At 41.6% G+C, this 24,214-nt stretch overlaps 1 protein-coding gene across 4 annotated transcripts in view; it reads right to left on the bottom strand.

Annotated features, from left to right (window-relative positions):
• Window positions 1-564: 564 nt before the first annotated feature.
• The window catches only part of ABCC8 (ATP binding cassette subfamily C member 8), a 135,993-nt gene continuing 112,343 nt past the window's right edge, over window positions 565-24,214 (bottom strand). For all 4 annotated transcript variants that reach the window (XM_084631930.1, XM_084631933.1, XM_084631931.1 and 1 more), the window contains 11 exons: window positions 23,909-24,001; window positions 20,421-20,523; window positions 13,505-13,618; window positions 12,717-12,837; window positions 12,446-12,576; window positions 11,601-11,679; window positions 8,455-8,563; window positions 6,912-7,015; window positions 4,164-4,297; window positions 2,347-2,409; window positions 565-767 (listed from right to left, as the gene is read on the bottom strand). In XM_084631930.1, the coding sequence (XP_084488056.1) occupies window positions 630-767; window positions 2,347-2,409; window positions 4,164-4,297; window positions 6,912-7,015; window positions 8,455-8,563; window positions 11,601-11,679; window positions 12,446-12,576; window positions 12,717-12,837; window positions 13,505-13,618; window positions 20,421-20,523; window positions 23,909-24,001 (1,189 nt within the window). In that variant the 3' untranslated portion in view covers window positions 565-629. The remainder of the gene's footprint in view (window positions 768-2,346; window positions 2,410-4,163; window positions 4,298-6,911; window positions 7,016-8,454; window positions 8,564-11,600; window positions 11,680-12,445; window positions 12,577-12,716; window positions 12,838-13,504; window positions 13,619-20,420; window positions 20,524-23,908; window positions 24,002-24,214) is intronic.

Here is a 24,214-nt window from a genome sequence, read left to right as displayed (position 1 = left end):
AGCACCTATCCTACCCTGATCTTTGTGATGGTAGAGAAGGCGCCGTATTGAAATTGCATTGTTTCAGTGTATATTACAGATAGGAAAATATTTTCACAAGGACTCCACGCATGAACACTTGATATCTTAAGGCTGCAATGTATCTCTTTCTCTCCCCAATCCACTTTAGTCTCCAGAACTATTACTTAATAGGAAGTTGCAATTGGAACTTTTGAGACCAAGTAGTTATTTTTGTAAATATGGAGAGAGCAATTTCCTTCGAGTTGCATCTGCTATTCTCAGAAAAAAAATGCAGTAATGAAATATTATCAGCAGAGGTTTCATTGTTAGTAATAAAACAAACCCTGTGCCAGTTGTTCATATTTGCTGTACATTGTGCCACGTTTCAGAAATCTATTTATCTCAAATCACCCAATTCACTAGTCCTTAGTACCAAAATAATCCAGCAAACAAAAAGGAAAGGCACATGGATAATTCATTAAGAGTTAACAAAGACCCACTCAGGTTATTTCAAGAATGGAAAAACTCAGTCTTTTATTATGAAATAATCAATATTTTATTTACAGGTAATTTACATAATTAGAAAATGAGTAATACAATTGCACTTTGAAAGGCTTCATTTTATCCTATTATTTATCAGCTTGTACAAAAGAAGCAAACACACTCTCTTCTTGCTCCAGCAGAACCTCAGGCTTATCATACTCCAAAATAACCCCTCTCTTCATTACAATGACTAAATCTGCATTCAGAATAGTGTGTACCCTGTGCTGAAAAGTAAACAGATGAAATACAAGTTCAGTGTATTGAATATAACTGTGCAAGATAAGACAGAAATTAGAAATTCTAGAAATCAGTATTCCTATCAAAGTTCAAGCTTGATGGAGATGTCTTAATCCAATTTAGTGAAATCTCATTATTATGCCAATTATGTAGATATATATTTAGGCCCCAATCCTGAAACTGGCTCCATGGGCATGGATCCCTGTACCCATGCATAGTCAATGAAGTCAATGGAGCTCTGTGCAAGCCCGGGAATCTGCACGCATGGTGTCACGTGCAGGGTCAGAGCTACAGATGCACTTTTACAGTATTTTGATATTGCTAAATATGGATTAGACAAATATAGCCCTTTCCCTACAATTTATCACTTCATCTTTATTAAGATGACTGTGTTTCTAAAACAGCTGCAGCTGCTGAGATTACATTTACAACTGGGGCTGTAATAAACTGGGTTTATTTAAAAATATTTATGTATGAATTGTGTATTTTAAAACCCGTTTTAGAACCCAGAGGCTAAATGTGCACGCACTGGCAACTTTAATAAAAAGACAAACAAAACCAATAAACCCTCCCTCCACACATTCCCAAACAAACAAAATAAGGAACTCAAATGCAAAAAGCTCAGTGCAACACTACCTAAAAATTTTAATGAAGAGAAGTCATGAAATTCTAAATTATGATTCCTGCAGCAATTGTATATTAGACATTCAATGTGTATAAAATAACAGTGTACACTAATACGTAATATTACATATATGCAAGAAGGTCAAGTTATGAGTCCTGCAGTAACTAACTATGAATTTCCTGACTTTTGTTTGCATAAAATGTCAATTATAATATAGTTTTAACATTTTAAAAAATATACAGTAACCTCTTATTTCATTGCCCAAAGACACATTTATCTTTAGAAAATAAAGGAGTGAAAGGTATTTATCAATAATGACATGACTGTCAAGTACATTTCTTTGGTTCAGTTCAAATCTTCTCTTTATTAACTAATTCTAGTTATTACTGTTTGAAATAATTATCTAATCATTTTAAAATACATTGCTTAATAAATCTGATTATGTTTAACAATAAAACCAAATAATATTTTGAAAGCTGCTAAAATGCTTATTTGTTTAACTTATCCAACAGCAAAGCTATATTGTTATTTTTGTTCTTCTTAAATTAAAGTATCATGGCTTAATAAGGGCCAAATCTTACTCTCAGATAGGCATGTACAATTTCCATTGAAGATAGTGGAGTTACACCACAGTTGAACTTGGCCTAAAATGAATAAGTCACAGAAAGTACACAATATCCTTATATGTGGTCCTTTAAAGTCAATGGTAATTACTATTGTGGAGCACATTTCAGGATTACGCATTAAATATTTAAAATACAAATATATGAACTACTTTCTAAATGGTTTAAATGGAAAATAAATGTATTTTTAATTAAATAAGTGCCATATTAGAAAGCAATAGACTAGAGAAATCAGAAAAATTAACAAGGTACCTGATGCATTGTTTTACATTTCAGATACTTGTTTGCATTTGAAGAAGCCACATAGAGTGTACTTACTGCTATGGTTACCACAGTACGGTCAGCAAACGCCGTCATTACAACCTTCTGAAGAATGTTCTCCTACATAAAGGAACAACAATTATTATTTTTTAAATAACAGATTCTTCAGTGATGGGCATAACAATAAAAACATGTGTCAAACAATTAATACTAATTTTTTTTATACCTGTAAAGATATGAGAAATTAACAGTATGCTAAATTAGGGTATTCTAGAATGATCATCCAGAATGGGCCTCATTCTGTGAGGTACTGAGCAATGTTCCTTCTAATTTTTGACAGGCTGCGTGCACAAAACATTTCTTCTGTGCAAATTTTTGACAGGCCGTGGGCGCAAAAAATGTCTTCTGTGCAAATTGTTGTGCTTCTGTGCAAATTGTTGTGCGTGAGGCGTTTCACTGTGTGCGCGGGGTTTAGGATCTGTGTGCGTGCGCACACGCGCACAGCTTAGAGGGAACAGCGGTACTGAGCAACCTCAACGTACTGAATTTTGATACTACTACTTAGTTAGCTCTTACATAGCACTTTTCCTTTGCAGACCCTAAAGCACTTTACAAAGAAGGGTGCATATCACTATGTCTGTTTTAAAGTTGAGGACTACATTTTAAATCATGTTGTTCCAAAGGAATATTCACTTTGCTACCAATCCCGCTCCATTCTGGCATTCTTTCTGTCCCGCTGAAAGCATGGAATGTTACGACATACTCGATACAGTTGACAGCACTGGAGGCGCATTTTGCTAGATGTACCTGGCCGGTACAACAGCAGAGGAGGTCTTTAAGACAGTCTTAAAATACTCAGCGGTCCTCACAGAGTGTTCACCATTGCTGTTTATGAATGTATTGGTGCGTTCCAAGCTCAGCAAGGCAAGATTGTTAGAATAGTTATCTTCATATTATCTGTGCCCAAGGTACAAGTGCCCCAATGAATGGAGTGCTTGCTTAATACGTCAACATTCAAAATGTGTTTTAACTGGTCTGTGAGTAACTGCTAACTTGGCCCTCAGCACCACAGTATCAAGGCTTGACACAGCAGTAACTTACACCAACCGGTACTAAAGATATTTAGCTACTATAATAAACCACTGCAATAATATTCTGCACTTATGTAGTGTCTTCCTTCTGAGGATCTCAACATATCTTATGACAGCCTTTGATAACAGAGTTTATTGAAACTGGGAACAAAGCAACTTAGAATATTCTATTGTATTTGGCTAAGACCAGCCAGGGCAGTACTAGTGTGCAGTTTATCCTCTACTAGGGACTCTAGCTTGCACCTGCAGGAGGATAGATGCAATGATCTAACAGGTCTTTTTTATTTCTTATTTATTTACTTGACCTTACTTTCAACCCCCTGCAGGGTGAAAACTTCTTCATCACTTGTCCTCTCCATCATGCTGAAGAATTCACCAAGAAACTTGCTATGCTTGGCAAGTACAAGTTGGAGGAGGCATAACATTACCAGCCAAGTTTGTCCTCAACTGACCACCATAGCTAAGCCTCTGAAGACTTATTTACTTTAGGAAACTGAACTGTCAATAAAAAAAACATTTGCATCAATGCTTGAATTTAGTATACAGTGAGGGACTATCAAGATAGGTTTGTCAGACTAGTTAACAGTGACTCTCATATATGGGTCAATGTCTATATGGGGCATGGGGCCAGCCTGTAAACACACTTGCAAGGAAACTTGTGTTCACACATTATTAAGTAGAATTATTTTACCTAAGTTTCATCTCTGGTTACTAATAATAGCGTGGCTACCCTCTCTGAAAAATCATGTGCCATATAAAAAAAACTTGAAACTCTGAACTCACCGTTGCCATGTCAATAGATGCTGTGGCTTCATCCATGATGAAGATACTTGTCTTCCGCACAAATGCCCGTGCTAAGCAGAACAGCTGCCTTTGCCCCTGGCTAAAATTTTCTCCACCTTCTGTGACTATGGCATCTGGACAACAAAAGTAATATTTAGGCTGTTGCGCGGGTGGGGAGCACAGAGAGCATGCTGACAAAGTAAGATCTCATACTTATATTAAGAATTTTTAAGATAATAATTTATAAGTCTTAAGTTGCTGGTGCCCAGTTTTGCCACTTTTACTCACATTGGGTAGTAACACTGGTTTCAGCAAATTACTCATGAAGTAAGTTACTATTCCTCATGAGGATGGCAGAACAGGACATAGTTATTTTCAAAATGGATGTATCTTATGCACAGAAATGAAAACCCAAAGTCCATAACACACATAGTTAAATATAATTCTTCATATAAATAAAAATGGGCATAGTGTTCTGACATGTTGTCTGAAGGAACAGCATGAAAAGAACTATGCAAAGTAAATAAGAAACTGAAATACCATATGGAACCCTCCCCTCCAACATATTTTGATGTACATCAAATGCAAAGGGGAGAAACTAATATATGAAATGTGTCTTCCTGTTTTATAAACCTGCTACAATGCCTGTGTGTAGATTAAAGCACTCTAACCTCATTTGTTGATATATGTCTCTTGCAAATCAGACAACAATCCCTGGAAGATCTCCCTTCTACAAATTTGGTTGAGTGTATCATTTTATCTAGCTTACCCCAATGCTGAATACCTTCTGTATATACACATTAAATTGAGGAAAAGGAAACACACTGTTAAAAATGAGACTGACTTCAAAGGAACTTGTCAGAACAACTAGTTGTTATAAGCTATTTTAAATGGAGTTGTATCTTTACAATGCTGCCTTCTTGAAAGAAAACAACTTTACGTGAGGCAGCACCGACTGCTTGTGGGCCCAACCCTGCAGTCTCTACTCAGGCAAAATCCTACTGGAATCAAAAAGAGCTTTGTCTGAATAAGGTCAGCAGGATCAGACTCCTTGTGCACTAAAAGAAAGGTACAGCAGGTGTCATGCAGCATAAAAAGTGACAGTAAAAGACAGGTAATATGCATTTTCCAAGAGCAGATTGATTTGAAATCACAAATGTATCCCTTGTAACATTGCACATTTGGGTACTACTAGTTACCTGGGATGTCCTCAATAGAGATTAAAGTCATTGGGATTTTGAACAGTTTGGAACTATGCTCCATGACTGCGCAGTCAGCTGCTGGTTGTGGTTAGGAATGTGTTAGGAATACCATGGGTGATTAGGTTACCTAAAATTCATGTTCAGGAATTTTTTTTTCTTTCAAAAATGGATAGGGCTAGTATTGATAAATGCATAAAGAAGGGAAAAGTTTTGCTCTCACTAACTTCAGTGAGGTAGAACAGGGGTAACCAAGAGCAGGAGGTAGCTCATGATACCATTATTGTTGTTTGTTGAGCTTGGACAGTGTGCTCAGCCTTGTGCAGAGCACAGAGTATCAGATAGTCCCTGTCACAAGGAGCTTACAATGCTGTTTGTAATTTATTGTGCATTTCATACTTGATTTTATTTTATTAAAAACAGCTGTCTGGATCAATTTGTGCAGTACATTTCATTTAGCACACAATACCTGTTTCATTTGCCTATTCTAAGATTCATTTTATGTGTCTGAGTACTGCACTCAAGTACTTAAATGCATTTGCAATAGTGAAAGTAGCTTACAAGAAATGCTGGAATTCTAAAGAAGACCTAATCACCCCACAGAAGTCCAAGGGCATTGCTCTTTCAAGGGAGAAAAATAATCTGGGGAAATGCTGCCTTCTCATGCATATTAGAACACAGGGCAGCACTCACTAACAATTCCATGAATACCAACATTATTTTAACATGTTTATGTGACAGATTGTATCTCTCTCTTTAGTATATCTATTCTCAGTACCACTCCAACCATGCAGTATTCTTTGAATCTGTAACATAGGTGGGTTGCTGGACTTATTTCATTTCCTGAAACAGGGTCTTTCTTTGATTTTGTGTGTGGATTGGGGCATTATATCCCACTGCCAGCTTATATGTCCATCTTTTTTTTCCATCCCACAAGATAATAATTTTCTCTAATTTGTTTTATATTTCCATTTTCAAGCTCCTTAATATCTCAATTACCTTTATACCTGTTTGCATACACTTGACTTATTAGCCACAGTCAGTGGTGTACCATTACATTTTTAGTAAGGCAAACAAATCTACACTTGCTTGCAGGGCGTGACCTTGCACACACTATGCTGTGTGGAAGATGCCATTTTGTTATACAAAACTGTGTACTTCATGTGCGTTTGGGGGCCGGAAGGAATTGTCCCACAGACACAGCTGGTCAGGGCTTTTGTATTCTTGTAGAACTTATTTCTGGGGCATGCAATGCATGCATTATATACATAGACGGTATGCCACTGGCCACAGGACCAGAGACCAAAAGTGAAAATCTGGCCTTACTGAAGTCAATGGGAGTTTTGCTATGGGTAAAACAGAAGAGGGAGTTGGATGGGACCCAGCACATTTATCTGACTTCATACAGGGCCCCACAAAACCTTGGGCCAGCCTGCCTGATCCGAAGTTGCTTCAGTAAGAGCCATTTTGCCAGAAGTTACTAACTAAATGTTAAATAGAAATGAATTTAACACTGAAAGCATTTTCCCAAAGAAAAGAGAAGTATTACCTAGACCCCCTGGTAGTGCTTTCACCACATGTTTGAGTTGTGCTATTTCCAAGGCTTCCCACAGCATGCTGTCTGTGCATTTCTTTTCTGGGTCCAAGTTAAACCTATGATTCAATACAGTTAAAAGTTAACTACGAACATCAAATTCACCCATGCACCTTTATAGTTGTGTGGTTAAAAACAAACACAGACATAATTATATATACATGGATTAAACACTTTGGGCCTGATTCTGATCTCACATCAGTCTAAGTCAGGAATAACTCCATGGAAGTCAGTAGATTTGCTCTGAATTTACACCAGTGAAACTAAGATCAGAATCTGACCCTTCGAATCCAACATGACCCCCTTTTAGTTTTTACAATACCAGTTTGTGGTACACAGAATGATCAGCATCATGCTGAATTATGAAACACAAACGAGCATCACCACAGCAGAACAGTAGCTATAAATTACTCAGCAGTTGTTATCAACCACTCTGAATGCATCCTTAGTCTATTATCACTCAAAATAGGCAGCGACAAGTGCTAATGTCCTTCATGTCATATCATGTTGCTTAAAATAAAACAAGGCTCATTCATTTTATTCCGGAATAAAAGACTCACAGCAGCAAATGTGATCTTTGATTTACTTTTTACTGCTAGTGTACATGAGGTGAATGTCCAGTGTTGGCCTAAATAAAATCTTGAATAAGTAAACAAACAAAACAAATATATACTGCCATTTTATCTTCTGATATAAATGATTCATTACCTATTCAAGCAAGTACAGCTTGAAGTCTCATGGAATCAGTAGGCAAATTGCAGCAGTTTCTAAGTCATTATAAATGAAACTCCACTCTAATTACTTTAATGCCCAAATTAGCCTATGTAGGCAGTATAACTGTTTATTAAGGGTCAGATTGTCCCCTTTTGTGGAAAACATCATAGGAGGGGATGGCATTTGTTGGAAACTCTGTGAAGTTCTCTTCTCTGAGTTTCCATTTCATCTTCCCCACATAGGAAAGAGTTTTGAATCTCATGGAGGACGGAATGGGGCAAGGTCCTGGAAACCTAACAGAGCACTAAGCTCCAAATCAACAGAACCTGAACTCCATTTACACGGCTTCTCTGATTCCCTTCCACTCTCCTTTGTTATGTGCCATGGCTGTCGTCCCCCTCACCTACATCTTCCCCACTTCACCTCTAAAGGGCTGGTGAATGCCAGTCTCACACTCTCCTGAGCTGACTTCGGCTGGCAAACCCACTGGGTCCTGAGGGTAGCAGGTCACAGATAGTGACTAGTCCCAGGCCCCACCTTAAGGAGCACCCCTCCCAAACTGTGGAGCACTGACCAGGTGCAGTTGCTCTAGAAGAGCTCCCCGGGCTCTGAAGAGGATGTGGGGAGGAGCACACAGAGAAGACAATGCTCCCCTCTTTTAATTAAAGGTAGTGGAGCATGAGGCCTCTTAAATGCATTGTTTGCTGCTGCTCTCTCTGTGAAAATCATAATCTGTGATAACACAAACCCTAGCTGTTTCTTGTTGTTTCTGCTTTATGCTTACCGGATTGTACCGCTGAACAAAATAGGATCTTGGAGAATGATGGACAGCCTGGATCTTAGCGTCTGTAAAGGGAGCTTTGCAATGTCTATGCCATCAATGATAATCCTCCCTATTCAAAAGAACATTGAGAGTCTGCTAGATTGTTCATCACATCATGTAGCTAGCAGCCAACAACACGACTTGATTTTAGTTTGCATTATATTACAGAGAAGCATGCAAGACTAACCCATGGGCTACATATTACTTTATTCACCAGTGAAACGAGTTACTGATAAGCGAGTGCAATTCCCTTGAGACTAAATCATGGAAGATGCCTGTTATATTTTATGAATATTGTATGTCACATCTGGTAGTTTGTTGGTTATTGTGTGGTTTGCTATATGATTACAAGGGGTAAATTCAAGCAAAGGTTAGGCACACAGGAAAGGGGACAATAGCTTCAGACTGCCCTATTTACTATACTTGAAGGACAATGCTGGTGTCAATCACTTTGAAGTTTTATATCCAGCTATGCTGATGAGTTCAACAGTCTGGCTTGGTAAGTGGGGGTGGGGCGTGGGGGGACTACAGCCAGCAAAATGGAATAAAGAACTTTTAGGAAGGATAAAGAGAAGTCCCTGAAGCACAGGGGATGAGAGTGCTGGGGAACAGGCTGAAACCCCATCCCCTGACCTCAAGGGTTTCAGTTTGGTCCCCAGCACTCTCTGGGATGTTTAGGTCAAGCTCTGCCCACCTAAGCTTTAGGTCAGGTAGGTATGTGTATACACCTTTTATTGTGTTAAGCTCCCTTTTCTCTTGTTGTGCTTTGTTCCTGTGATTAAACAATGCTTTGTTTAGAAAAGGCTGTAGTGGGTTACTGTATATACCACTGGTCAGGGCTCCCAAAAGGAAGACTTGCAGGTAGCTGAACCCAGTCAGACCTGCTGAACAATCACAGTTGGTAATCGGGTTATTGTAGCCTTGGGCCCACTCTGAAAGTGGGAGAATCAGGGGATTCCACTCCAGAAGAGGCAAAAGCCTAGCACCCGGAGGGATGCACACAGAAAGACCTGGAAGGGGTCAGAGAGGACACTAGCCCTGAACAGTAAGAAGAGCCACACAAATAATTATGACAGGTTTCAGAGTAACAGCCGTGTTAGTCTGTATTCGCAAAAAGAAAAGGAGGACTTGTGGCACCTTAGAGACTAACCAATTTATTAGAGCATAAGCTTTCGTGAGCTACAGCTCACTTCCTCAGATGCATATCGTGGAAACTGCAGCAGGCTTTATATATACACAGAGAATATGAAACAATACCTATTCCCACCCCACTGTCCTGCTGGTAATAGCTTATCTAAAGTGATTTCCAGCACAAATCCAGGTTTTCTCACCCTCCACCCCCCCACACAAATTCACTCTCCTGCTGTGAAAGTGAGCTGTAGCTCACGAAAGCTTATGCTCTAATAAATTGGTTAGTCTCTAAGGTGCCACAAGTCCTCCTTTTCTTTTTACAAATAATTATATATTTAATTTGCAGGATGTCTAATAACCCAGAATAAATGATCAGATGTTGATTTAGTGCAATGTCATAAAGTTACCTGAGAACATAGCTAAGGTGCATTTGTTAAGAAGGGCAAGTGCAGGGTGAAACTTCTTCCCTTCAGGTCTCTAAGGTTCACACTCTGTATGCCATCCATGAGTTGCCCATGCCCCAAGCCACAGAGAGATCCAATTCTATTCTGTTCTAGTCAGGTTCCTGTAGCCCCTCCATCACAACCATATGCAAGTGCCTTCCAGGAGTGCATTAAGTGATGTGACTAACCTCTATCATGAGTGGTTCTTTCTTTCTCCCTCCCTCTCCTCTCCTCCCCATGTGAAAATGTCACAAAGAGTTTGTGATATTCTAGAGCAGGGCATAGAGGATGAGGAGTGTGCTCCTCAAGCTTTAGCACATGCCCTCCAGATCTTCCTGTGCCCTCTAGGCTTCCTGCCCTGCTTGGTTTACTCTGGCAAGTGTTAGTCAGAGGGGATGGCTGTGCAGGAATTGTATGTGGATAGGCCAACCAGAAATGGATTGCAAATGAATGGTGCTTCTACAGAAAAACATATCCATATTTTGCTGAAAAGTGAACAGAGAGAGATTTTGGCTCTAAGAATATTCACAGGGGGAGAGCCCACCTCCTCCCAGTGGCAGCTAATATGCACTTGTACTTAGGGGGATGAAGGTTCTTTTCACTAGCATGACACAGGGGGTGTATGAGGACTACTCCTTTGTGCCTGTGTTCAGACTAAAAGGCAAATGAACATTATTTCCAGATGAGTTGAAATAGAGACATCTAACTCAGACTGGTGCACATGACAATTCCCCAAGTAGCCTCTGTGCTCATAGTAGACCCAGGAGGTACTATTTGCTATTCTTACACATCAGCCCTGGAAATACTGCTTCACAAAGGAGATCATAGCATTGTGCAGTGATGGGAAGCGATTTTGAGATGGAAGTAACCACCTGTTTGGACACAGCATGGGTAGCAAAAGCTCCAGGTTATCCTTGGAGCCCTGAACAATTCTGTCCTTGGAGTAACCTGCACTATAGCATATCTTTTCAACCCTCCCTGCCACTGATAAACACTATGCTTGTTGGTTTGTGCTGGAGACAGAAATATGCTGCCTCTGCACCTTTGCCTACCCCTTTAATGCGTGCTGGTAAACGCTTAAGAAAAATGACATGCAAGTCTACTTCTGGAAATAACTGTAATTAAAGGCTCAATCCTGCTCTCTCTGAAGTCAATAGGAATTTTGCTATTGACTTCCAAAGAAGCAGGTTCAGGCCCTATAGGAAATCAATATTGACACAGAATATGGATTTTTTTTTTAAAAATACACATTTGAAGTCTTTTTCTATTTTTAATGGAAACACTTGCCTGAGGCTGCTGATGGCGTTAGAAAACACTGATCACGTTGAATGAGATTTTATATTGACTTGGGTTATCAATATGGCAGAAGCTGATGAAAGACAGATGGTCCCTTACTTGGAATAAGCCCAGCAACAATGCCTCGCACAGTTTTACCGTCTTTGTAATTCACAACTGCTAGGGTCAGAGGAACAAGGTTCAAAGTTGCTTCCCCAGGGATCTAACCATGACGGGATGGAACAGCTATGAGCCTACCTTCAAAGGTGTCAACCATTCTGAAAAAGGCGAGAGAGAAGGAGGATTTCCCACTGCCAGTTCTGCCACAGATTCCAATCTACAACACAGAAATAAGATGAGTAGAACATTAAATGAGTAGGAAGGAGAAAGCATTTGCAACAAACATCTTGGGGTGAAATTCTGGCCCCGTCTGAAGTCAATGACAAAACTGAATTGTCTTCAGCAGAGGCCATACTTTCGCCCTTTTGTCTTTTAAAAGAGAAATTGACATTCAGGGTTAGATTTTGGCTGGCCCTCCATGGGGATGCTAGGGAACAGTGGGTCACAGGGAGTCCTTCTGGAGCACAAGGAGAGTTGGCTAGTGCTGCCAGCAAAGCTTAGAACCCCAGAGGGGGTGTGTCTGGGTGGGAGAGTCCATTGTACGATGGGACACTGACACACAAGATTAAGGAGATGAAAGAAGATTGAGGGGAAAGGGACAAGTGGGGAGAGATGACCAATGAAGGGATGGGGTAGGGGAGCCATTTGGGAATGATGGAGTGTATATCTCACATTGCAAGTGTCAGTGTCCCTTATTTTGGGGCCCTATGTCCCACAGCGGAGCACCAGAAGATTAAGCAGCACTGTACATCACTGTAACGGTACACATTTTTGAAGGCATCAGAGCAAAACTGTAAAGAAACCGGTATAAGGGATTAGGACCGGACTATATTATTTTGGAGGAAGAAAAACTTGGTGGAGGAAAAACTTTGGAAATCATTAATAAAAAATAGCTTAGTACGTTCTCACCACTCTGTGGTTTCTATTACAAGCTGGTCTGACTGGGGAAAGAGTAATTTCTCAAATCATCTCCGCTTTTTTACCTTTTGCCCTGGAGAGATGTGAGCACTGACGTGCTTTAGGACTGGCTTTAGGTTGCTGTCATACCGGACACTCAGGTTCTGTATTTGGATCTCACCTCTGTCAGGCCAGTTCTGAGGAATCTGTGAAGGAGCTGTACCCGGAGCATAAAAACCCACTTGTGATCAATTCATCAATTCATTAAATGCTCTAATAAGTTATTTATGGCAATTCACTGTGAATCATTAAATATTTAACGAGTTATTTTCTGCAGAGATACTATACCACACTCACAAAGGAGCCCTTCATAATTTTCAGCTTCTGTTTTTAGAAGGCCATTGATCCTTTTCACTGCTCCCAGCTGGATCTCCATATCAGCCAGGTTACGAACCATCCAGTTCAGGTAATTAGACACCTGAAATAATATAAATAAATAAATTTCACTTTTTGCTAATATGAAATACTGGAAAAGGAACAGCATAACACTATTAGGCCACCAAGCACTTCCATTCCTCCAAGACAGCTTTTTAATTGTTTCGGTGAAGTTTATTCAGAGTACAAAGTCTTAATAAGCTGGACCACTGAATGAAACATTTGGTGCACATTAAAACAGTGGCAAGACTGGTTGCAAGTTAAATATTCTAGTCATGGTGCTCTGGTATTATGGTGCTGCATGCCAATATTCAAAAAGAAAATAAAAGCTGAGAGAGAGAGAAACAGATATAACTTTTCTATAAAAAGAAAAAAAAGCCTGAATATCTAGAATGAGAGATTGCAGCATAATGGTGAGTAAATTAGTGATCTGGTAATACTACTTTTCAAATAGTATGAATGATAACATTTTGATATATTTATGAATAACTGCAATATATATTACTTACATGGGATTTAAGAACTCAGAAAAGAATATGCTTAACAAACATATCACCCACGCAATGTGAATTGAAGTTAATGTACTATTTCAGTGTTTTTACAGCTTCCCAATAAGGATGTGTAAACAGCACCTTCTGTCCTTCCCATCTTTGTGTCCTGAAGAAAGCAGTGTGTGTGTGGGAAGCCACTCAATGCATGATTTAACTTACCATAAGAGCATAGGTTAGTCCTAAACCCACAAGTCCTGAAGAGAGCTGATTGTACAAGGAATTGGTAATAGAAGTCACAGCTGCTATGAGAACCACACATGCTCCAATGTATTCCTGAAGGAATATGAATAAGCTCCATCACTATATATCACACACACACGCACACACACATAGAGAGAGAGACACCATGCAAATGTTTCGGTAAGTTCAGTTTGAAACAATAAACCCTTTACGTGGCTAAGACTGAAACACATGCAGAAGATTTTAAATAATCTGTGGGTAGAGATGGCCATTTAACCCCCATTTTTGTTTCAGTGTCCCATGACCCCTCTCTCACCTCTTGGTATTGTCGGTTGTATCCACTGTTGTGTCCCCATCCCATCTTAAATTAGGCTTGGTCTACATGTAATTTTTGTACCAATACAACTATCTCAGTTAGGTGTGTGATGTTTTACTGAAATAGTTATACTGATACAATGCCTAGTATAGATTCAGTTATACCCATAATATAAAGGTGCCATATATTAGAATAGCTTATTCCCTACATTTACAGGATTAAGCTATACTTGTATAACTGTGTCCACACTAGAGGTTATGGAACTGGTGTAGTTAAAGTGGTACAATTTTTGCATACAGATAAAAACTTTAGAATGGGAAGTCAGTGGGGCAGGGACTGGCCTCCTCTATGGCCACATCTATGCTGGCAACTGGACAAAGGTAAAGGCTGTGTGTACACTTGCCCACATAACCCACACCTGCACAGTGTACAAATATGCTGTGCTGGACACGGGTATATACTCTGAACCTGGGAATACCCATGTCCACACAGCTTTTTTTTGGGTAAGCAAGGTTAGCACTAGTATTTCAGGGGCAGTATCCCAAGGCTCTATGAGTCACAGAATACATTCTAGGATCTGCCTTGCTGTGTGTGTTGGTGGGACTGCAGATGCCTTCACACATTTGGTGATGGGAGCTCCCACTCACCCCTCTCCTGCCCAACTGGTGGAAGACATGGCATTAGTGACCGATGGTACCCTGCTCCTTCTTGTGAGACAAATGAGAGTGCATTGCAATACAGGACCGGTGACAATTTTGGGTGAAAGGATTCGGACCTCTCTCACAAGCCAAAGAATGGTGGCCAGGATGGGGAGTAATGCACTGTTGCCCCATGACACAGAGGACTACCAGCATTGCAACTGTAAGTCCATGGGAGGCCACCACTTCTGGACCAGGAGAATCAGCACCGTGTGGTGGGATTACATAGTGTTGGAAACTTGAGATGACAACCAGTGGCCACAGAACTTCAGGATGAGGAAGCCAACATTCATGGAGCTCTGTGAAGAGCCGGCCCCAACCCTACAGTGGGAGAACACAAGGGTTTGGAGACCCATCCCAATGCAGGAGCAGATGGCTATAGCCCTCTGGAAGCTGGCAACATCAGACCGCTATCAGCCAGTGCCAAACCACTGTACGGGTTGTGGTGGTGCAGGTTTGTGAAACCATCCATGCATTCATCTACCCACATGTGGTTGCCATCACCAAAGTTCCAGAAATTACAGTGGGGTCCCAGAGAATGGCCCCGTGCAATTCGGAAACACCATCAATGGCACCCACATCCCCATACTTTGCCCACTGAAAGGCATGAGTGAGTACATCAGTTGAAAAGGTTACTACTCACTCGTTCTTAAAAGCTTAGAGGACCACAAAAGCAGATTCCTGAATGCTGTCCAACACATAGGACAGGCCATGACACTGAGTACTGAGGAGATTGGGATTGTACTTGAAGGGGGAGGAAGGGACTTTATTCCCCAGAAGCAATGTGGTTCTCTTTGCTCACAGTTATTCTGGGGGACCCCCACATACTTGCTCCCACACTGCCTAATGAAACCCTAGCCCAGCTTTCAGCACCTGGCAAAATGGAGATTCAACAGCTGCAGGATGATAGTGGAGAATACCTTTGAACGGCTGAAGGCTTGTTGATGATGCTTATGCTCTTGGTTGGAGGCCAGTGTAGCCAACACTGTCTGCATTATTGTGGCATGCTGTGCCCTTCATAACATTTGTGAGATTAAAGGTGAGTACTTTAGGACAGACTGTGTACAGGACAAGATGGGCTTCCAAAACCTTTACAGAGCAGCTTGATCCAGTGAATGTTCATACTGGGTGCTGGACCACAGTGGGCCAGGGAAACCAAGGATGCAATTTGTGCCTACATTATGGATGAATGGGCGGGCAGGTAGGTAACTGCAGCCTGGTCCCAAACAAAGTGCCACACCCCATGCATCTACTGTAAAAATAAAAGAGGGAACATTTCCATTCACTTGTGTTTCAATGCAGCTTTTTTACCCTCCCACTGACTGTCATTAGCTGATTGTTTAGGTAATGACTCATTACAGGTAACTGGGGCAGGGCACCTCTGCAGGTATAGCACCTTCTGTTCTGTGATTGGCCTGCAGATGGTATCTGGCCAGATAAATTGCACTTACACTTATTGTTCTTTCATTTTGTGTTAATGTTCACAACTGTTAGCCAGACCAGTTCAGGTGGATTACTCAGTGTCTGAAGGACCTTGAGAACAGTTGATGAAGCTGGTGGGAGGGGCTTTTACATCTCATTTCTGGTGACTGTGATTGTGGGGGGATTTACCCACCTTCTCTTCCTCCCCACTCCCCTGGCCCAAGTTAATAAAATTACTTGTTATTTCCATGCACACTGCACTTCCAACATGTCTCCAGCTTACTTATATTCACATATACTAGGACAGGGAGAGTTTTGGGGGGTGGGGGTGGTTCTGGGAGGGTCAGACTGGACTTTTCAGTTTTCTACCCTGGAGAGTTATATGACTCAAAGCACTGACTGATAGAGCCCAAAACTGAAAGGGAAAAAACGCTGTACCTTTACCAAAGCTCAAATGACAGGTCCACACACAAGTAAAAGAAACTAACATTTATTGAAACTAGTACATGTAGCATAATTCTGAACATTTTTTTAAAAGAACTGTGAATGAAAACGGAATGGATCAGACTTCCTGAAGAATGTTAAAACTTTATTCCCTATGGCCCCATCTTCCTGGCCCTGATCTTCCCCTACTTTGTACAAGGAGGGGGAATGTCTTTAAAACATTCAGAGGGGTGGGGGGGAAGGGATGTCTCCTGAATGGGGTTTGGGGGCTAGACACACGCTGGCCTTCAGGCAGTTTTGGGCTCATTGTTTCTCTCCTCCACGGTCACAGAATTTCCCCGGGAGGGGTTTTGGGTGCCAGTACAGAGTATTGGGCCTGGAGTCTTGCAGCCTCCCAACCCCATCACAGAGGGTGGGGTTTGGGTCCCCTAACTCAGCAGCATGGTGGGCTGCAGGTGCAGGAGGAGTAGTAGCTGGAGGAGGAGGTGCCAATTTATGGATACTTGCACAGCTACTGCGGCAGGCAGGACCTGAATCCATTCCACCTCCCCTTGTATCAGGGACTCCAACAGGGCGTGCTCCCAGTCCCCTTGGGCAACTCCCATCCCCTGTACCATGTGTCCTGCTCCAGGAACCAGATCATTAATGACTCCTGCCTTTGGAAAAAACGTTCCTCCCACTCCATAGACTGTCGCTCCAGCCCAATAGCCCATTCCTCTCTTGCCCTTAAAGTCAAACTTCTCCTGGCTCCTTCTGTCGACCCCAATGAGCACATCCTCCAGTGTCATCCTTTGTCTGCCCCTACCGCCCTGGGCTGCTGCTCCTGGATTCTAGGCAGAATGGGTTCACTCTTCTCATTCTTCCTGCCAAGTCAATCACAAAAGCAGCATTATATTTCATCTTTCCTTGGAAAGCAGGTAAGAAATCCCCCCACATAACATAACACTGCTGTGGAGATCGCAGTAGTGATACTTCTCAGCATTTCAGGAATGTGATTGTTTTAGTATCCTTGATTCTCAGACAACTTTTACAGCCCCCAAGAAAGGAACACCTGTTGACAATGGGAGTTAGCATCAACTAAAGGTTTTGAAAAAATTAATGTCTTAAAGCATATGATTGGGCTGGTGGGGGCATTTATTTCTGGGGCAGTAGTAACTGTTCTTAATTCCTTCTTTTAAGGCTGGCCAATGACTGGAGAACCTAGTAGTTTTAAAATTACCAGACTGGAAAGGGGAGATAGATTTCTAGTCCCGTGGTGGGGATCTGCCAATCTGTGACAGAGAGATGTTTGTGCTACTTGTCATCCTACTGATATCACTGAACAGGAGGGTTTGGTGAACTCTGAAGGTGGGCCAAGCACATTTGTGCTGCCTTTGAACTTTAAGAAACCAGTTGGAGTTTCTGCTGCACCAGAAATATTTTTGACCTATGCTTACAGGACTGGGAGACAATCTGAATGGAAACAGACTACAGTCCAAGATATCAGACTGAGCCTGCTTGGAGGGGGAGAAGCAAACCACTGCAAATGCCTACCCATCTCCAAACCAGGAAATCATTTCCCTTTTTCCAACAAAGAGTGGAGAAAGGAACAGGGAAAGAAAGAGGGACATCGCACCTGTACTGTGTTCCCTGAACTTCTTGATCAAGGCCGCAAACCAATGACCTCCCTACTGCAAAGTGAAACTGGATTGTTTGTGCAGCCACCAGCACAGATCCCAGACTCTTTCTCCCGGCTTATGGAGCACAGCACTGAGGGGGGAGAGGCAGGACACCAGGGCAGGGTAATGTTTGAAAACATTTATACTGCGACAGAGGGCTGCTGTTGTGTTCCTCAGAGAAGCAAAGGCTCCCCTTCTCTTTTCCTGTACATAACTGATCCTGATACTACACCAAAGCCCAGTTCTGCACAGCTCCCATGTGTTTGTTGTGCAACTGCGGGGAGGGATTATTGTAGTGAAAGTTTGTAATCTTGAAAGGAGCTATAACTCTGGAGAATCATTCATCTAGTACAAATGTCCTGTCCCCACAGCTGGATCTTTCCACCCCCCTCCCTCTTTGTCAGCCTGTCGGCCAATAAACTCACATACCCAGGGGCAATAGGTTAGTTCACAAATAATCCGCTCTATAGCTTCGGCAAAAAAGCTTTGTAGTGGTTTACGGTCTTTCAATAAAATGGAATTTACAGTTGTATCTTGGTTGGGGACCATCTGGGTGAGGGTGGGGTTTAACTTACCAGCCTCAGGTTCTAGTTGCTGCTGAGTAGAGAGGTTCTCCTCTTGCTCATCAGGAGGGGCTTGCTGAGCCGTCTTCTCCTTGCAGAGGTGCAGGATGACATGCTCTTCTTTCTCCAAGGCCTCCTCCTCTGCAGTCCCCACCATGGCCTCCATCACCATCCCATCAGCTGAGGCTGGTGCGGGTTGAGGAGGGAGTCGTGCATCACCACAGGCTCGGTAGCAGGAGCCTGGGAGAACACTTGGTCCGGCTCCTTGAAGGATAGGCAGATTGGAGGACTTCTCCTGGAGCGACTGGTGGAGTCTTTTGCCTTCTGATACCAGAGCCTCAGGTGCTTTATTCCTTCCCGGGAGTGGACCAGAGTACAGTGAATGCCCACCTGCACCAGCCTATCTGAAACTTTCAGTTACAGGTGTAAGTTCCTGATGCTGTGGGAGAAGTTGTGGAAAAAGGTGAACTCCGACCACACATTTATTGGGACCTGGGTGTGGTTGGCTGACTGGGCGGCAGCTCGTGGAACATGTTCACTTGTACTGATGAAGAGAGTCCAGTGGAAAACTGTTGTGAAGGGGTCAGTGCAGCTCACTGCTACCGGTGAGAATGAGGAGGCAGGGACCTTTATCGATTTGGATAAGGGTCAGGCAGGAAAGGGTTCAGTACATTGTGGGAACAGGACTGGAGGACTATTGAACTCAAGACACGCCCCTTACCCCATCCACTCTACGCACTGGCATGGGTACGGGGCCATGCGACAGCCCGAGGCATGTTCATACCCACACGCCGCAGGTCTACTAGCATTCTTTCCCTGGACAGGTCTTGAAACCTGTATTTCTGGGGTTTAGATGTGGATGCTAGGGGGGTTCTGGCACAACCATGTGCTTGGACCATGTCCAGTTGCCAGTGTAGATGTAGTCTATGTTTATACAGTGCCTAGTACAACAGGATCTCGATCATCTCTAGATGCTTCTTCATTATTATTCCTTATTTGCTGAATAGAATACAGGCTAGTTCTCTTTCCTCTGAGTCACCCAAGAAACTGAGTTTAGGTGGCAAATATACCAATATATGTGAAAGTCTAAAATTAATGTGCAGATTGACATGAAATAGACACACTGATGTACTTGTAATGTATATGGAAGAATCACACATTTATAACATGACTAGCAGCAGCTTTGTTACATCGGTGCCTTGCAGAAATAGATACAAATGCCAACACCACACAGCATAAGAAGCTCTCTGTATTGCCTTCCTGAAGACTCATTTTTAACAGATAATTTCTTTCACCTACCTGCTGTACTTGCACTACAAAGGGAACAAGAACACAAAAGGCAATAGCCCTGTCCTTTGGCTGACTCAGGAAGGACGTAGGCCCAAATCCTCACACACCCTATTGGTGCAGAAAGCACCCAATACAGTGGAACCTCAGCACAGGTAGCTGGATGGATGAAGCCCAGGTGTACTGACATGCACAGCCCCCTGTGGGATCTTGATAGCACAGCTAGAGGATCTTTGGCTCTGATCATTCCTCCCCAAAAGGGAAAGGGCGGAGGTGGGGAGGCAGGCAAAAAAGGGCCATGAATCCTATTCCTGCTCTGGAATAATTCCTCCCCTCTTGCACTCCATTGGACTTTCATCGATGGGGTAACTTGGGCAAATTTTCTTTAAAAAGACATGTACATGGCAAAGGTATAGGCTGGATAACTCATATGCATCAATGGAGCGCCAGGATCAAAGCGAAGCATAACACCGCCCTCTCCCGCCCCAAACAGAGTAATGTACTTGCCATGCGGACTTCCAGCCAACGATTGGCAGCTGTAAGGAAAAGGGAAGCAATATTGTTGGAATCTGTATATTCAAGAAGCTTTTGTCGGAACCGGCCTTCATACCTTCAAAACAGAAATGGCAAAGCAAGGAGTCATTGTGTGTCATGAGGCCTTGGAAAAGTAAAAAAAAAAAAAGCAAAAGCATTTAATAGGCTGCATTTTTAAGAGCAATTCAACCCAGCCTCTTAATCCTAATACCCAGATATTGGAGTGTATATATTAGACACACACAAACAGAATTTGCATGCCCAAATTGTGGAGCTGTAAGTTGCAGCATGCTGCCACAGCTTCTAATTATAGATAAAACTTTAATTTTAAATGTCTGCATCACACAACAGTTCAAGAACTGGAACCTCCCGAGTGTCCTAAACATGACCATATGCAATCATCCCTCAGCCACAATGTCCTTTCTTTAGGAACAAATAAGATTTTGCTATCTTCTTAAACTGGAGCTGACATTTTATATAGGACTCTGGGACTAACATTGGCTAGCTGGGCAGTTCATATTAAAACTATAATTTATAAACGACAACAGACTCTGGCTAGTCATTCACTACCGTGGCAGCAGTGAGGAAGGTGGCTTGAAATAAAGAAAAAGATAAGAGTCTGAGAAAGTGTGTGCACGCACACACGTGCACAAGAGAGAGAGCAAGAAAGTGAGCAATTGAAAGATGTGTTAGCTGTACAGAAAACACAACTCCTCTTTTCACGACCATATAAAATCGAGTGGGTTATTTGCTATTTGTATTGCAGTAGTGCCTAGGAGCCCCAGTCATGGATCAAGACCCCACAGTGTTAGCGACTGTCTCTTAATTTGTGCATAGAGAATGCCCAGTACATTGTGGGAGCCCCTAAACTACAATCAATAAAAGTAGCAATAAGACTTTTATAAACCAGTTTTTCTCTCTTCAACATAAACCAGCCGAAGAGTACAAAGGCTGTTAAATACAGCAAGTTTGTTTTACATTTACTACTGTAGAACTACACTGATGTACACTAACAACTAGAAGAACATTTGCTAGTTAGTGAAACTTCTGCATTAGGCCTTGATCCTGCAATGATGTCAGTGGGGCTCCATGTGCATGCAGCAGACTGCCCACTCTAGTGCTTTGCAGGATCAGGGTCTTAGCTAGTACTCAAATCAGCCAGGGTAATATACCAAAACATGCACTTTGTACATTTATTTTGATAGCTACTAATAATACTACACAGCATACCAGTAAATGGACTGTAAAATATTTTGTAAAAGAAATGAAGCCTTGGTTATAAAATTCAGCTGTTATCAAATCTTTACACCGACATGAGGAGAGAGACAGCCAACATTTTGTACAAATGATAAAGCCCGAGTATTAATGAAGTTTTACTGTGTGTCAATTACCAATATTCCTGTATCCCCTTCCAGGTACAGGCTAAAAAGTAATTACCTTTAAAAAAATCACAGACCCTCTTTATTAAAATGTCCAGGCTGTTCACAGATTATCCCAGTGGTCATGACACTATAAAACGCTAGGGATTCTGGCAGTGTGCAGTCAGCAGCGGAATGTGTGTGGGCGGTGCAATTGCTGACGAGTACAATTTGTCATTAGAGTGCTGCAAATTTCTCAGACTCTCACTACAGAAATTGTCCCTAAAGTGAAACCCTTCCCTGGGGAAACCTTGCTTACATTTTATTTATTATTTAGGACAGACCATGTCAAAGTCCTTTATACACCAGACAACATATGGAGAAGGTATATTTACACCCAGGATACTTGATGAAGGATTCTTTGTGGCTGCAGCGACAGCAGCTGCTGTCTTTCTGATACAATTCCTGGATTTTTATAAATTGCTCAAAATGGCCCAGAAAAAATATAGGACAGTAAGGGTGCCACAGGAACAACTGGTACCTGTTAGCCCTATGGCTGGATTCCTCCTATATTACTGTGTTATTTTTAGGAATGTAGGAGCTGGGTACTTTGTTCAAGCTTTAATGTCTAAACTTCAAATGCCACTGCTACTACTCAGTATGCAGCTGAAAAGCAATATACTCCTAAAAATAGCCAAGATACAAGTTGACACAGAAGCTTGACATGTAGATGGAATACAAAACCTACTGAATGTCTCCTGCTGTTTGGGTCAAAGATTCATCAGTTATTCTGGGATTTCAAGCTGATGAAATCACAAACATGAGGCTCCCTAAATTCTGAACAGGCTTTGCTGGAGCAGTTCATTTCATGGTGACTGGGGATGGGGTATCACGAGGGAGTGTACTAAACAATGAAGGGTATCAGTGAGGTGGTATTAGGAGTGATTTATTGTAGCAAAACTCTTAAGCAGTGCAGCACTAATGGTCACAACATCTCTGTTAATTTCTTCCAGAGTAGAAGAGCATTAGGATAAGAGACAAAGAGAAAAGCAAGGATTAGAAACCAGAATGGAATAATAAATTTCCTTAATGGGGCACACAGGAGAACACATACCAATAAACTAGAGAAGACTGTTGGCACTTAAACAACAAGCATAATCATAATAATTAATACTGAGAAATACTATGCTGTTCTCCAAACAGCAGCAATATGCCAGCATACTGTACTCTCATTCAGCTACGAAGTTCAAAGCCTGATTGGGACAATTTAAATACTAACATAATTAAATACAGGCAATATGTTTTTGATCTCCATTTTTTCTGTTCTTAAAAAAATTAAACAGAAAAGAAAGGAAATTAAATGCTAAAGACCCTATAGGTTCATAACTTTGTGGACGAAAAGTATTATACAATTATGTAAATGAAACATTAAGGTTGTACAGGAATGACCACAAAGAATTATGGAATTCCAAAGGTGAGTTGTTAGCAGCAATGTTAACTTGCAACATATGTGTATGTGTAGATGAGACGGGGCTCGGAAGACTCAACTTTGACTCAACTTAGAAATGACAGAGATAATGTTGGTTTGGGGAAGCAGCTGGTAGGTTTGGCAGAACTTTTACTGGCACACCAGGAGATTATATTATATTTGTAATACAGAAGCACAACTCAGGTGTGTTATTAGATCTTCCTCAGCCGTTTCCAAAAGTCTAAATAGATGTTATGGACAAGGACCAGTCAGGCAAGCAAGGACTTAAAAGATCGTTGTATTGTAATTCAAATTCTTCATAAATGCCCAGATTTGTAGCCACCAGCCTCCTTTCTTGCAAGTGTGGATCAAATAACTGGGGGTGCAATTTTACCCCCCCCCTAAAATTATTGGCATCCACATTTTAGATCACTTAAGTGTCCAAGAACTCCATTTACTGATGCAGTGAGGTACTTAAACTTCTAAAGTGACCCAAACCATAATTATCTGCACCTACAAACCGTAGGTGCAGAAGTGGGTGCCTAGTTAAGGGTAGGTTGAACATTTCATTCATGACATATATCCTATGTCTCGCATATATCAAAACAATACAATTTTTTTCTAAAAAAATATACCTGAAAGCTCGTATAGTGGTTAAACCCTCCATAGTCTCTGAAAAATGGCAAAGTAATGGCAGCTGGGTGCTGTCATCCAACTGTTGCAGGTCCCTGGAAACAGTTTTAAAAAGAAAATCAGTTTTAATAATACAGTGATCCTTTTGAAATAAGCACTACAGTGTCTTGGGGAGTAAAATGGAACATCTACAGAACAGAATCTCATGCCCGTGAGCCTAAAACGGCAGAATTTCAAATGCAAAGACTCTTGCACTAAGACAGATACTCCTAGAAAAGCAAGAGGATCATTCTTACTAAACGCAAACA

The sequence above is a fragment of the Lepidochelys olivacea genome (genome assembly GCF_965140295.1).
Source record: "Lepidochelys olivacea isolate rLepOli2 genome assembly, chromosome: 6".
In the NCBI taxonomy this organism is placed as follows: Eukaryota; Metazoa; Chordata; order Testudines; family Cheloniidae; genus Lepidochelys; species Lepidochelys olivacea.
Note: the sequence above shows the minus strand (reverse complement) of the source record. Positions and strands in the feature narration are given on the sequence as shown.